The 16,934-nt window shown below is 41.5% G+C and overlaps 1 protein-coding gene across 2 annotated transcripts in view; it reads right to left on the minus strand.

The window, feature by feature from the left end:
• myo1ea (myosin IEa) overlaps nucleotides 1-14,940 on the minus strand; it is a 93,022-nt gene extending 78,082 nt beyond the window's left edge. For both annotated transcript variants that reach the window (XM_072671044.1, XM_072671043.1), the window contains exon 1: nucleotides 14,713-14,940. In XM_072671044.1, the coding sequence (XP_072527145.1) occupies nucleotides 14,713-14,715 (3 nt within the window). In that variant the 5' untranslated portion in view covers nucleotides 14,716-14,940. The remainder of the gene's footprint in view (nucleotides 1-14,712) is intronic.
• Nucleotides 14,941-16,934: the final 1,994 nt, after the last annotated feature.

The following is a 16,934-nucleotide window of genomic DNA, read 5'->3' on the forward strand; positions in this document are numbered from 1 at the left end:
AAGACTACAGCACTTTTCTCAGTGTCTTAAATCTATTGCATACACACACACATATATATATATATATATATATATATATATATATAAAGATAGAGAGAAAAAGAGACCATATCAGATCATATATATTGTGTGTATTTGTCTTAAATCTATTGCATACACACACATATATACATATATATACATATATACATACACACATCATTGTATCATGTATCTTTATCTTTGTTTTATTTATTTTAATATTTATTTTATTGCCATTAATAATGTTTTTTGTTAATTCTTAATTTTATTTACCCCTCCCTGTGGCTCCTAGCTGCAATGTAAATGAGGGTCCCCCTCAATGTAAACCTGAGCAGCCTAAATAAAGAATGATGAGGATTAGATGAGCTAGTTGACTGAAGCTCACGGTCGCGTCTTATGCTTGTAGCTAAAGGTTTTCAAATCCCATGGGTGGGATCATAGCTTCACTGTGCCATCTTATTGCCTCCGATACCTCTGATATCTGCTGAGCTCAGAGTTTGAGAAGAGAGAGTTCAGAGCTGTGCTGGGGAGGAATGCTGCGGAGGCTGGGGCCGAGCGGGGTGACTCTCTGTGGCCAAGGCCGCCTGTGTGTATGTGTGTGTGTGTGTGTGTGTGTGTGTGTGTGTGTGTGTGAGTTTCTGACGATGGCAGGGAAAAGTAAACAGGGTTGTGCTCAGGAATGCTGCCGGTTAAAGGCTCTTGCTCACAGCCAACGGGAAATGGGCGCTGGTAAACCGTGAGGTGCCCCGGAACGCCCCTTTGAGTAATGAGTAATGCCCCTCTGAGAACTGCCTTCAACAGAGCTGCACTCAAGGCTGCTTGTTTACGCTGATTATACCAGTGTTTCCCAGTCCCTGATACAGTTTAGTGCTCTCCCTCCACGAGTCCACCTGATGCAACTCATCTGCTAATGATTAAGGCCTTGAATCAAGTGTACTGGAACAGGGACAGCAAACTACGCAGAACTGGATTATAAAAGGAGTATAAAAAGGATTCTTGTGATATTGAGTTTGAGGTATTCTCAATTAAATGACAGGTCTGCTGGTCTGCTCCTCAAGCCTATTTTAAGGCCTTTAACTCTCTAGACAGGGAGAGGGAAGACATCTAACTGTTGACTCAACAGTACAAACCAACAGTATTAACCAGGGAGATATTTTAGTGTTATTTTTGTACAGAAAATGTGAGTTTCACTTAAAAGTACTGGAAAAAGAAGAGATTTCGGGAGGAAAATGAATGTCCTTTTTTGTGGAAGTGGTTTAGTTTCTCTAGATCAGATAACATAGACCAAACTGTATAAAAATCTGGATTTATTCAGGGCTTAAAATCTATTCAGACTAAAAATTAAGCATTAGAAAATCCATATACCAATAATTAGTCATTTTTAATGTTCAGTGGCATGGGAAAATATATTAGTTAACATATATTTGGCCATGCAGTAAAGCACAGGGTTAAAATTGGGGCTAATTCAATCAAACTTGAGGCATGTCCACATCCTGGCTACATAAAACTAGAAAACAAATAGTAAATATTTCCATGAAGTAAAGAATTTGCACACACTGCTGTACATAATACACCGTTTTACCACCCAGCTCATTTCAGAAGTACTGGAACCATGCATCCTCAGGTATCATGGCCACTTTCTTACAAGTGTGCAGATTGAGGTTTATGCCGGCTGAGATAGAGCACAAACATTTAGGCTACCTTTGACTGTATATCCCATCATTAGATTTATGAACAGTCACATACTGAAGTGCAAAACGCTGGACAGGGTACAACGAAGTGCAGAGGGGGACAGGTTTTGTGATGTGGGTTCTAACTTTCTCTTGTCAGATTGTGACTGATGATCTTAACCTGATTGCTATCTGTGAACTGTGACCTCCATGACCTCAGCAGATTAATCACACCGTCAATCTCTCTGTTGCATCACCACTGAAACTGCTGATGAGTAGAGGAAAAAATCATCCTGACATGAGTCAAGCTCATTCCTCAGGGCTCAGCAGAGCCTGATTTAGACAAATAAAAAATAATAAACCTTCCCAATATCCCAATACTGTAAGAGTCAAGATACACAACCGGTCACAATACGTATTTCTGGACAGAAATAATGAATGGTTGCATATTTACAAAATACCATGAAAATCTGCATACACTGATCAGCCATAACATTAAAACCACCTGTCTAATATTGTTTCGGCCACCCTCATGCCACCAAAACAGCTCTGGACCTAACAAGGCCTCTAAAGCTGTCCTGTGTTATCGGTCAGTAAGATGATAGATTTAAGTCCTGTAAGTCGAGAGGTGGGGCGTCCTTGAGCATCAATGAGCTTTGGGCACCCTTGGTGTTTGGTAGGTATTGTCCACTGAATACTGGGAACACCCCACAAGATCTGTCTGATGTTTTGGAGATGTTCTGACCCCTCCAGCCATTAAAAATTGGTTCTAGTTAAAGTGTCTCAGATTCTTATACTTGCCCATTTACCAACACATCACCTTTAAGAACTGACTGTTCACTCGCCAAGTTAGTGTGACTGGGATGCTGAGAATCAGCCACTGGCCATCTAATAGTCGGGAGGCAGTGGTCTTAGAGCCATCACTTTTCCTTGAAGGAGGGGTAGAGGGGACAGATGGGCTGCAAGCGGTGTATCCTTATACAGTGTACAAAAAATAAACAAATAAATAAATAAATAAATCCATTTTTCAGTATTTCTGAGAAAGGTAAACAACCTTTTTAAAGTTTTAATAGCCTCAACATGAGGTTCTATATCAAAATAGTCTATACTTGCTAAAGCAGGGGTGGGCGATATGGCACGAATGTATTGTATAATCATGATACTTTGAGAAATATTCAACGATATACAATATGTCAATATTTCTGACATTAAAAACATATTTCTAACATCGGATAAATTGAATGATCATTACTCAAAATTGCACTTGCTCTATAATGACAGTGATTTTGAGTCACTGATGACATCCCGGATATACTAAAAAAAAGCATACTGTGGTTTATTTGATCATGATAGAGCTGAATATTGTCATATAGTCATGAACAGAGCTGGGCATATTATATTAAATATCATATCATAATAAATTTTGTTATGTGATAACAGTAAGCTTTTCTAAGCATATGGAGGAGACTGATAGTGCTTAATAAACACTGATCAGCTGCAGGTTTCATTACTAACAGTGTAATTAGACTGGGTTAATTAGATGAAGAGCAGCAGATGATGAGAATAAATCACTGTATTCAGTACAGGAGAGGATCTGAACAGTAGTTTAATATATATATATATATATATATATATATATATATATATTAATATATATATATATATATATAGTATAATAATCTGCAGCTCCTGATGTTTTTAGTCTGTGATTATATGCATCATGATAAATATTGTGTATCGTAAAAAAAAGTCTTTAAATATCATGATACAGTGTTTTTACCATATCGCCCAGCCCTGGTCATACATCAGCCTAACCTGATCTAATCAAAAACCTGACCACAGGCCATCCTTGCCTCATCTGCTGCACACAGTGTATCTGATGAAGTGTCCAATCAGTTGAAGTATGAGATAAGGGTTCCTCATAAACTGGCGGCTCAGTGACGAACGTACCGGCCAGTCCTAAATTAGCCTCCTTTTTTGCAAACATCCCCGTGATCAGACTTCCTAAGGGAAGTGATGCAGAATGACTGTTGTTGGCATGACACTTTAAAAGCTGTCCAAATAAGGCCTAGTGATTGGAGCACACAATGTGGGAAACCAAGTTTGGCAATCAGGGCTTCGGACATCGAGGTGAAGATCCAGAAGTTCAGTTAGCTTCAGTGAACTTAACATGGCTGAAACACATCAGTAGATGAGCAAACACAGCACTTATGCAAATCCCTTTCAGACATGCAAAACACACTGTACGCTTGTCTGCAGCACTCAGAACTCTGAACTCTGACCCAAAAACTGAAGCTGCTTGGGTTGCCAGATCAGCCTTTGTGCTCAGCAGTATATATAATGAGGCATAAGAGGAATAAGAGGAGAGGCAGGGCACTGATAAAATGAGCTAAATATACTCTGGGCTCTCGCTTTGGGAAAGTATCCTCCCCTAAACGGCTCTGCGCAACCATGAGTCAGCGCATGCAAATCCAGCTCCGATAAGCTGCCGTTGTGATTGAGGCCATGCTGTGAAGCCTGGGAAACAGCAGGAGAGCCTTCTCGTTAAGGAGCCTGAATTAAGGCCCAAAAGGTCTGGAACAACCACCTGCAGGCTTTCTTGGTCATATTAGAAATCATTTATCTGAGTTATGTCATTCAAACGATCAAATTTCTCAGATCAGCCATAACATTAAAACCACTGACCGGTGAAGTGTGGACAACATTAAGTATCTGGTTCCAGTGGATGTATATAGCCGACCTAATAAAGCAAGTGAACAGAGGTCTTGAAGCAGGAAAAATAACCAAGCATAAGAATCTGAGACACTCTGACGAGAACCAAACTGCGACGTCTAGACGACTGGGTCAGAACATCTCCAAAACATCAGGGAGGTCTTTTTGGCTTTGCAGTGGTCAGTACCTTCCAAAAGTGCCCCAAGAAGGGGCAACCGATAAAGTGGCTGTTGACAGGGTCACAGGTGCCCAAGGCTCATTGATGCTTATGGAGGCCCCACCTACTTACAAAACTTACAGAACAGAAAAATGTCATGGTGCCAGATACCACAGAACACCTTCAGAGGTCTTGTGGAGTCCAGACCTTGATGGGTCAGAGCTGTTTTGGTGGTACAGGGTACTCAGTATTAGTCAGATGGTGCTAATATTTTATCCAGACATCCGACTGAGCATGCATAATAAAGGTTATGTATTACACAATATGCAAATTAGATACACATGCATATAGTAATCCATGACTATAGCTGCCGAAAATACCACCGATGCTCCCACTGAATGCAAAGCAGTACAGTCACATTCCCACAATGAGGCCGAGCTCAGGTTAACTGGTCCTGTTAGCCACGTTAGCACTTTTGGGTGAGGCTTTTGTAAGAAACACAGTCAGGTTCGTCCTCCCAACTCTTTGTGCTTTGTTTTTAAATCTGGTTTTGCAATGTACTTTGCGGCCTTCTGGTGAAACGGAAAGAAAATACTCTCGAAGGACCATAAAACTGAATCAAACTGTAAACGCGGCCTCTACGCAAAAGGGGAACACATCACTGCCACAGTCTAACCCTTAAAAGAACCTATTTCTTAAGAAAGAGAAAGAGGAATCGGACAGGAGGCCTTCCGTGGTACTGGGAAATCGGACAGTGTATCTGGCCATGTTTGCTTTGGGACGATATGAGCAAAGGCTGCAAATCATTAGGCCTGGGCCAAACAGGCAGTATCAGCTGGCAAATATAAACTGCTGATGCTCTGCAAAGGGACGCTCTGACTAAATTTACACAATGTCACATCTGTTGTAAATATATCTAATCGCATTCTTCCAGTGGGGAACCCTCATAGCCTTCTAGTTCTTCAGAAAGGGCCAGTGATTAATGATTCCTGAGAATTTAATAATATGTGTCGGTTATTCTAATTTCTGCTTGTGACGGGAAATACTACAGGAAAATATTAAATACTTGGGGTGAGAAATATGGCCCAGCTCATTCCCTTCGCCCATATTCTAATCACCCAAAGGTGATCAGATCAGGTAGGCACCTGTCATCAGTTAGGCACCTCTCTTCATTGTCAGTGTTTCACGGAATTAAGTCCATCACACCCTCGGAAGGCTCAACAGTGAGTCTGGCATCCCAGATTTACTTCTCTACATAACTGTAGAACTACACTGGCCTCCAGGCTGACTAAGGCTGTACCTAGCCCCTCTGGCCACCAGTTCCATGTGGACTCAACAACCGTCCAGCACACCGGCACTACAGCAACGTAACTCCATACTGGTCTCCCTGGTGACTAAGGCTGTACCGAGCCCCCCTGAGACCGTTGATGCGTGTTCAGTCCCACCAGTTGCATGAGGTTTTTACGCACAACTTCAACCACTCTTGTATTTAAACTACAGGTGGGTGGTATCAAAACATTGTATCATGAATTTTTGTGATACTTTAACACCCAGACAAAACAACCTAGTAGATTTTAACAACTGCTATTCAAATAGTACATTAAGTAATTGTTTTTAATTAAATTTTTACTGCACTCCACCCAATTAAACAGGACTAATTACACTGTTTTAATGAAATGTGAGGTTGGTCAGTTTTCTTTCACCAAAGACGATATTCACAATATGCTCAGAAAACCATATTATTATGAATATTATTAAAATTTGTCACACAACATTGTCATATTGCCCACCTCTAATTTACAGTCTGCAGGATTAATAATCTAGACCCATGAGTACTTTAAGAATGGCTTGACTAAACAAGCTTTCCCATTGGTTTGGACATCTCAAGCAGAGCTGAGGACCTAGTGCACTGGCCTTTAACCAACATAACCAGAAACTGACCTAGAAATCTATCAACCAGTCACACTCCAGTGGTTTCCAGTAGGAGGAACTGGGTTGTTAATAAATAAATAAATATAAATAAATAAATACTTTTTTTTTCTTCAAAAAGGTCACTGTATGCATTGTGGGAGTTCAACATATGCCACTAACTGGTGGTTGGTGTGGCGCAACAGATAACACCACTACATGCCACTGAGCTACCACACCACGTGGGAGACTGGGGTTCAATTCCCGGTCTGGGTGACTATGCTGCACTACACGAATAAGAGTCCTTGGGCAAGACTCCTAACACTACACTGACCCACCTCTATAATACAGGTAACCTTGTAAGTCGCTCTGGATAAGAGTGTCAGCTAAATGCCACAAATGTAAATGTAAATGTAACTGCGGATGTGAGGGGTAGTCTAACCAGGATTCAGTCACCTTTTGGAAAACAGCGCTGGTGGGACTCTTTACTGAAAGAGTCCCTGTTAAACTGTAACAGGTGAGGTGAATGTATGAATGTTAAACTCCAAAAAAGGGGGACAATGTGGGACGACCTCTATAGCCACTATAGTTCAGTGGCTAGGCAAGCAGTCATAACCGTACCACATGGCTTTCCTATGGTTGTTAAAAACATATTTATGCAATGCATGCTGGGCATTGTAGTAAGATATACCATAAATGCTGCCAAACAGACAAGGCAGACACAATACTGCGCTACAGAATATTACATAACCCAAGAAAAGAGATATTAGAAGATTGTATAAAGCAGAGGAACGCCACGGTAATGTCAAATCAGTGTTTAATCAATGTGATCTATCTGCAGTGATGCTAATGGTTACCGTACTTGCAACTGTCCAAACAAAGGCCTGTGTTGTCTGTGAGCAAACATGAGCTTGCTGGGCTGATGAAAAGCCGCCTGGTGAACATCATTTGCGATCAAAGCCCTCGATCTGTTGTCCCTCGTTGGCTAATAGGAGACATTTGCTGATGGAACAGCTTGTGTTCTGGAGCTCCGTGATCACTCCGGGGAGCTGAGTGCATCGTGTGTTCAGAATCTAGAGACGATGAGTGGCCTCCTTAAGGCTGCTCTTCAGTGTTCCTCAAAAGGAGTGGACATGGACATTTCTCTGGTCACTTTTTACATTTTGATACAGTGTAAAGGGGAGCGTAAATAAAAAAAAATGACAGAAATAGAGATACAAGGTTGTAGTAATGAAGATAAGGACTTGCTCATGGCCATCTCCAGACATGGTGGCGCGGCCTAAAACTGTGTATATCCATTACTGTGGAACCGGGTGAAAGGCAACCATGTGGAGATAATTTGGGAACCTTGGGCCTGGCTGAGAGTGACTGATGCAGAGGTCATTAGCATGTGGATGATGGACGGGATCATTGTTGACTGAACTTATAACAAATACCCCTGCGTTTAGTAATGTCTATAAACCAATGCATGTCTCTGGTACAATAATTTTACTAAATTAAGACAAATTATTCTCACTTACCCTTGTTTGCAATAGCTAGCTAACCTTTACTCCACCTTGAGTTCACATTTCTCTCTTTCCCTAAAGGGCAAATTTAAACCTTTTAATGTGGCCTTGTGTGTGAATGTCTTTTCCACTCTCCTAATTATATTTTCCTTTTATTTTTCTGTAATCCTGGAAAGCACTTTCACTTTAAATGATATAATCTGCCCAGGAATCACCTTCTCTTTTGACTGTTTGGGCTACAGATCAAACAAAGTCGCAGTTCTTCGCACATTTCCACATTGTAATTTTAAGAGTTGCTGTGATAAAGTATTTAACACAGGTTTGGAATCAGAAGAACCTCAGTATACGTCATTATATATATAGTCTGATGTTGGTACAGCAGACTGAAGAGCCACAAGTGAGGTTGAGATGTGTGGAGAGGCTAGTGCTCCCGTCTCAGAGCCTAGTACTACCCAAATACCCCCCCCCCCCCACACACACACACACAAAAAACAGAATATACATAATTTTGGGGCAGAAAGAAGAATAGGTCTACCATTGTTATGACTCAAAACTTACTCTACATTACAGTAAAACAGTCACAGGCTCTCTGCTGTCTAGTTCTCTGTCTCTAAAGGAAGCGCCAAGGCCATAACTTTGTCCGATATGAGACACAGAGAATACATTCTGTATACCGTTTGTGTTAGTCAGTGAAGAAACATGGAGTTTTATGGTTTGGCTGGAAAAACTGCCACTGTGATCGCTTCCAGAGAATGGCTACTCCTAAAACAGAGCCAGGGCCAACAGTAACAGCTATTCATACAGACAGCATGGAATAAAGGCTCAATATGTGAGGGAAGGAGCAGAGATAAACATGTGTGAATGCCTCATTTTGGCAAAAGGTGGAACCATGTGTAGCATATGGAGGGTAAAAAAAAACTGAGAAGTGACTGGGATTCAATAATTGGAAGTAAAATTACAAACATCTACTTAATTTAACACTAAATTATGACTTTAATCTGTTTGGCTTATTAAATCAGTTTGATGTTAATGTAAATACATAAATCATCATCTCTGGTAGCACTCAGAACCTTGGTCTCCACTGGGGTTTTTAATAAGCATGGTTCAACTCCAAAAACAAACTCTAGGCTTGTGTTGGGTGTGATCCATTACTTTTCCAGCACGTTCATGGAATCTGCAGGTTTTCTGAGTTGAACGAACAAAATCCACCAAGGAAAAAAAGCATTCGAAATAATAATAAAAAAATGAAATTTTTAATGCAAAATTTAAAAAAAACTATATGAAAAGAAAAAGCTTGGTAAAACACTTTGACAAAACAAGATGACATCCTACAGAGCTGGCATCATGACAGCATAATAGAGTATATTTAATTTCACGCTGCGACTGTAGCAAAGTCTTCAGCATGTCTACCCTGGAATAGAGGGGTAAGAAAATATTAATATAGTAAAATATGAAGCTATTATGTTTAGAAGTAATGTATAAATCTCTCGCAAAAACCCAATACTGATTTTTAATTAATAGAATACATCTAAAGACTGGTGGCAGACGGTTGTTCATTTTGTGTTGTGTTTAAGACGCTGACCACTAGATGGCAGTGGTGCACTCTGTCTTCCGATCCCGCTGTTCTGATTGGATAAAAAGTCAAGTTTTCTTTTACTCAGATTTTATGTGTATTGTGTAAATTGTATATATATATATATATATATATATATATATATATATATATATATATATATATATATATACACACACACATACATATACATATATATATATATATATATATATATATATATATATATATACACAAATATATATATCAGCTTGCTTACAGTATTGTAATATATAGAATTCGTGACACGCACCGCATCGCCAGGTGTTTTCCAATACACCGCACTATCCTGGAAACATCGAGTCTGCACGTCAAGCCAAATCGCAATCAAACTACAGACCCACCGTATCAATGTAGCGTAACCAAGAAAATGCAGCTAATAGCTCGAGACTTTCACTGTGAACTGGAAGTAAGGCTTATCTACAGGGTACACTCATGCTAAGCAACGCAGCCGAGCTCGTCTGCAGACTCTTGGCAGAGCAAGGCTAAGTGCAAAGAGCAGGTCTTGAATGTGTGTGTGTGTGTTACGGGGGGCACACACAGCCCTGCTGGAGACCTTAATGTAAAACACATGCTGCCATACTGACCTACTATTCAACATCTGGAAAGCGAGAGCAATGAGAGAGCAGTGAAAGAGAGCGAGAGCAGTGAGTCTGCTGCCCCAGACCGTCGGAGTGACTGATGGCTTCTTTGCAAACACGGCAAACAGTGAAGCTATCTCAGCTCTGCCTCAAACTCAAACCTTTTAGGCCGAATGAAAAAGCCCAGTGTGCACCGACAATAGAACTTAATCCAATTCAAGGGCCTAAACAGACCATAATGACAGTATAAGAGTGGGCAGAGGGGCACAACACCACAGCACCGTAGATTAAACGAGATTCACAACAGACAAGAAGCAGCAAAATATGTCGATTATTTTAGTGGAACAGACACAACACAACAGGAAAACAAGATGATGTCATAATACCAGCTCATTATGACATCATAACTGTGTCTAATTTATCTTGCACCATGTTGTGAAATGGCAAGTGTACGGCAAACAAACTACGGACCAATCAAATTAGAGTATTGTATAAACATGGAAATGCAGCTAACTGAACGTGTGTCTTATCTGCAGTGTAAATGAGATTAACAGGTCTCTCAAGCACAGTTTGCGTTAGCTAATACCCTAACGGGGCCGTAACGGGGCCCGACAGGAGATAACATCGTAAAGGGGCCGATGAGGTCATAACAAGGGCAGATGGATGAGGACATCATAACGGGGCCCGATGAAAGAGGACGTTGTAACTGGGGCTGGTGGGAGAAAACGTCATAATGAGGCTGACACATAGCTGATCCAAGAAAATGTTATAACGGGGGGCCCGCCGGGGGCCCGTTCTGTTGTTTAGGACGTCATAATAGGGGCTTTGAGGGGAGAAGATGTCATATTGGGGGCCCCAGGGGGAGAGGATGTCATAACGGAGGCCTGGTGGGAGAAGACGCCATAACGGGGGCCCCAGGGGGAGAGGATGTCATAATGAGGATGATCTGAGATGACCTCATAATTGGGCAGACAGAAGATGATGTCACAATGTGCTGACAAAATGATGCTACAAAGGGTTGACATCCATCCAATAAGCTGTGTGTCACTATGCAGGTTATGCAGCTACTGTACACTGGCTGTTGTTGGTTACTACACAGGATCTGTACTGTCTCCGCGCTGAAGTCTTCATGCAGTCGTTCAGTGCTCTACCAGTCCCGATAATCCTCATTATGCACTCAGCAAAGTACATGATGAGGTCATTTCTCACGATAAGCGTAACATACTGTAATACTGCCCAGCCCTACCATTTCCTGTCCTGTCTGGCAACAGCTGGTGGTTTTCCCATGAAACCTCAAGCATATGAACCTACCTGAGATAGCATCTGCACGCTCACCTCAAGCTGAAAAGCACACAGTCGTGTCTCTAATCTTCTGACTTTGCTGATGTCATGAAAAAAGAACACCCAGCCCGGGAGCCAACAGTCTCCTTCTGGATTTATACAACGAAAACAAATGACTGAATATGATTGGCTTTGTTGAATGTCTAGACGCGCCGTGTTTGGAAATGCGCTCTGATCCGCAGTTTGTCACAGACAGCTGCAACTGCTCACGGGATCCGTCCCTGATGTGGGATGTGTATTTATATCTGACGTGGACATTAACCGTTACCTCAGAGTTAGGAAACCACTCCATTTCCTTTGGGTTGTCATGAATGAAACGAGGACTATCATTGGGGAAACGCCAACGCGCCAACTGTAGTCAAAACAATAACATCTCAAAGCTCAGCACTGTTAGCTCATTCCCGAGAGATCCACGACTGCACACACTTTCACACTGAAGCCAGCTAGTGCAGTTTGTCCAGCCGGGCTCCGTGAACCAAGCTGACCAGGGAGTCCCCAGTCATGATTTGAGCTGAGGGTGCTGAAATTTCAAGCCCTATGTAGGTTAGGTGAAGAAAACAATGACATTAACCAAAACTGTGAGTCTTCTTTTACCACTTATCACCAGGGTCAAGCAAAAAACTCAAGTCAATGTCAACATATTTAAATTCCAGGTCATTTTGGAGCATTTCTATTGGTCAATATCATGAAATTTTGCATGTTAGAATATGTGGTCGGTGTGCTCTGGCCTTAAAAACATACTACTGCATGTGTAATCACGTGACTACGCCCACATCCATTGTCAGGGTCATGCAAAAACTATGTCAATGTAAAAATAATTAAATTCCAGGTCATTTTGGAGCATTTCTATTGGTCAATATCATGAAATTTTGCATGTTAGAATATATGGTCGGTGTGATTTGGCCTAAAAACATACTACTACACGTGTAGTCACTTGACTCCGCCCCCTGTCTGTCATTGGGATCACGCAAAAACTACAAGTCAATGTAAAAATATTTAAATTCCAGGTCATTTTGGAGCATTTCTATTGGTCAATATCATTAAATTTTGCATGTTAGAATATGTGGTCGGTGTGATTTGGCCTTAAACACATACTACTGCATGTGTAATCACGTGACTCCGCCCCCTGTCCAGTCTGCAACATGGCGGAGAACTCAAACACGGAGTCAGCTGAGCTACTAGAGACGCTTATATAACCGTTTATTAATCGTAAACGAAGGAAAATGTCCGATATATCGTGATACTGATATAAAGTCATATCGCCCAGCCCTCCTTTACGGTGCTCTGATCGTTTCTGTTTACATACAGCTGCAGTTCAAGATGGGTGCTACTTCCCACTATCAATTCTTCAATCTCTTTCAGCTTCTTACACACTTCTTAGGTTAATTACAGGACAAAGATGGATGGAGATGTTTATGGGAATCAGCAGCAGGGCCGTGCATCAGCTACTTATTACATAAAGAGGTTTGTTTTGTGTCCTAAAGAGGGACAAACCAGTTCTACTGGTGGCATAACTCTCGAAGCATCTGTTCGACTGCATGGACGAGACGGCAGCACAGGCTCAACCTGTTCTACAGCAGAGCGTAGAGACCATACATGACTTATGAGGATCACTGTCCCTCTCTATAAGACCAGGTGGAAAATAAACACAGAGAATAACATAAAATCAGGTGTTCAATTATTGACATTTGTAATGTTTACTTACATTAAAGCACATTTTTGTAGTGTAGGCATAGCCCAGCTTAGAAGGCCATTCTACTGAGGGTTAAGGGCTCTTAATGGTCTAAGTAGAGGGTTAAGTGCTCAAGGGCCATTCAATAGTGTAGCAAATCAGGAGACAAGGGTCCTGAACCCACAGCCCTGTGACTGATAACCAACTACTGAGCCACTACTGTCCCTCTGAAGATCCTCTACAAACCTGACCATTGTCTCCTAGCCCAAGAACCAAGCCTCTGTGAAACGAAAGCAAACGTTCCTATGCAAATGAGTCAAGTCCACACTCCCATGTATGTTCCACAGACATCCGAAACAAGGCCCTCACCTGCCTAAATCTGCAGATAAAGAAACTGCAGCCAATATACAACCTCTTCAAAGTCTGAGACGGTGCTGAAAGTGACTTTGGTGACGCTACCTGAGCCGTGTTTACCTCTCACTTAAAACTACATAGAGGTCAGTGTATGAGAACTACCTGCTCCAGGTACTGGCAGCCTATGGAGGAGGACACTGAGAAGCAAGTGAAGGCGTAGAATAAAACCCGACACCTGGCTGAGGGCGCCTGCTCCAGCGGCCAGGTCTAAAGCTCAGGTTTCTACAGCCCTGGAGAGGTGGACTGTTTATGTCCTACTACACCTGCTTCTTCTCAAATCCAGGGCTAGAATAGGGAGTTTGTCCCCAATTTGAGCCAGAACCAGCTTCTGCTCGTCTGAGAAGACTCTACACCAGATGTTGGAACATTGCTGTGAGGATTTGATTGCATTCAGCCATGAGAGCATTACTGACATCAAGTATTACTGATTGGTTGAACAGTTCTGGATCTCAAACCCCACTACAATGCTGAAGGTAGGAGTTCATCCCCCGATTTGCTGTAGTACCAGCTTCTGCTCTTCTGAGAAGACTCTACACCAGATGTTGGAACATTGCTGTGAGGATTTGATTGCATTCAGCCATGAGAGCATTACTGAAGTCTGAAAGTACTGATATTAAATGATTAGTTTTGGATATAAAAACCATAAAAACCTCTCTAGCCAACACTTGGTATTAAACCATTCCCATTCTGTAGGCAATGCTTTTCAATAGAGACTGTATAGCCTTAAAACAGCTGCATTAGAAGGGGTGTCTGGATATTTTTGGACAGAAAAAGACTCAGAAACACCTGAAATGTGTGTAAATGATGAACAGAGCTAAATACCAGGTGCTGTAATCTCACAACATGCCTGTGTTGTTATTATTCGAGCTACAATTGCTGTTATTCATGCTCACAACAGCCCAAAGTCTATTAACTCACATGTCTGGGAGCTGATTTAGTGCCTCAGCTGAGATACAGGAGCTTTTTAAAGCTTTTAAAGACGTATTATTACAGATAGACCCGTCTGTAATCTATTTTACCACCCATGACCCTCCTAAAATAGATGAAATGTTTAGGCTCAAGCGGATAAACACATCCAGGCTCCAGGCAGTGAGAGGAGGGAGGGCTACGGTCACTCACCATACTGAAGTGCTGTTGTCAGACAGACTCGACTCCCTTATACCAGTCCGGTTCGTCCTGACTTCGCCAAGTGGGCTATCCTCCCTCTGAGCTCACCCCTGCCTGTGTTTTGTTAGAGGAGCTGGAAGCTGAAAGGAGAGGAAACGTGTGAAGGAAAGCTGGAAAACACGGTTGAACGCTCTCCTCAGGACCTGCCTCCTCCTCCTCGATCCATGCTACTGAGCTTAGCAACGGCGACGCACGCAGAGGCATGGCCTGGGTTTCTTCCCCACCCGCATTCAGGCGAGCCACGCCCCTCTGCGCTGTGATTGGCTCCTGCAGCAGCACAACAAAGAACCCGGCGTTCTGGAAGGCTCCGCCCTTTTGTGCTTTGTCAATGGAAAATGTAAACAGTATGAAATGTATATATATATAAAATACCAAAGAAATAAAGCTTATTTTAACAAATAACTTAAATAAATAAATATATATATATATTTGGGGTTTATGTCTTTGTATCGCTGGGTGATCTATCTATCTGTCTATCTGTCTGTCTGTCTGTCTGTCTGTCTATCTATCTATCTGTCTGTCTGTCTGTCTGTCTGTCTGTCTGTCTGTCTGTCTATCTAGCTATCTGTCTGTCTGTCTGTCTGTCTGTCTGTCTGTCTGTCTATCTATCTATCTGTCTGTCTGTCTGTCTGTCTGCTAAATGCCATAAATGTAAATGTAAATGTCTGTCTGTCTGTCTATCTATCTATCAATTTATCTGTCTGTCTATCTTTCTATCTGTTTGTCTGTCTGTCTGTCTATCTTTCTATCTGTTTGTCTGTCTGTCTGTCTATCTTTCTATCTGTTTGTCTGTCTGTCTGTTTGTCTGTCTATCTTTCTATCTGTTTGTCTGTCTGTCTGCCTGTCTGTCTTTCTGTCTGTTTGCCTGTCTGTCTGTCTGTCTGTCTGTCTGTCTGTCTATCTTTTTATCTGTCTGTCTGTCTGTCTGTCTGTCTGCCTTTCTGTTTGTCTGTCTGTCTGTATATCTGTCTATAAATTTATTTGTCTGTCTGTCTGTCTGTCTGTCTGTATATCTGTCTATCAATTTATTTGTCTGTCTATCTATCTATCTATCTATCTATCTATCTATCTATCTATCTATCTATCTATCTGTCTGTCTGTCTGTCTGTCTGTCTATCTATCTATCTATCTATCTATCTGTCTGTCTGTGTATCTGTCTGTCTGTCTATCTATCTATCTGTCTGTCTGTGTATCTGTCTGTCTGTCTATGTATCTATCTATCTGTCTGTCTGTGTATCTGTCTGTCTGTCTATCTATCTATCTATCTGTCTGTCTGTGTATATGTCTGTCTGTCTATCTATCTATATATATATATATATATATATATATATATATATATACTTGTCTGTCTGTCTGTCTATCTATGCAAATTCAAACAAAATACGAAGAAAATAATGGTAGAAATAAAAAAAATGAAGAAATAATGGTTCTAGGCTGCTTTGTTCATGCTTGCTTGTATATTTTAGTATAAGTAGACGATTAAAGCACATGTAGTAAATACATGCTTACTGTACAGTATTAGTGGTGCATAGGATGACAGTCCTGACCTTGATTATCCATTACTTGGATACATATATCTGTGGTGGGTTCTTTAACCATGTATAGAAGCCCTGTCAGTAGAATGAGAACAACAAAGCAACTAAGAGAAAACCTCACATTTAGCTTTATTTATTAGAATGACCTTTTGTGTCCAACGATGTCCAGGCATCCTTTCTAATTCAGCTACTTAAAGGTGTAGGATGCCCAGCTAGAGTCCTAGAAGTGTAGAGGCTGCTGTTACTGCAGCAAAGGAGGGGTAAGGTGGAGTGCAAACACTAGAGAGGAGAAAACAGAGTGAATGGCGCCACCTGTTGGTGACCCATATTAAGTGATATTGAGTTTTTCTTTAAAAACAAAATGAGAAAAAAAACGTATGAAATTATAGTACATTATTTTCTTATACATCCTGACGCTCCTCTCTGTTGGGCTGCATGTTGTTGTTTTTTAATCCACGTCACACTGGATATATTCCCTTGCCATGCAGCATGGAAAAAATGCCTGGAGTGTCTAATCCAGCCTCTGCAGGCCTCTGCTGGGAATATCCTCACAAATTGTGTCCATGGCAGTCAGCAGGGATTATCTGTGTGTACGGCTGGTGATGGTACACCTTCCATCTCCAGGCCGAGACGAGCTCC

This window comes from Salminus brasiliensis, chromosome 25 (genome assembly GCF_030463535.1).
Source record: "Salminus brasiliensis chromosome 25, fSalBra1.hap2, whole genome shotgun sequence".
Lineage (NCBI taxonomy): Eukaryota > Metazoa > Chordata > Actinopteri > Characiformes > Bryconidae > Salminus > Salminus brasiliensis.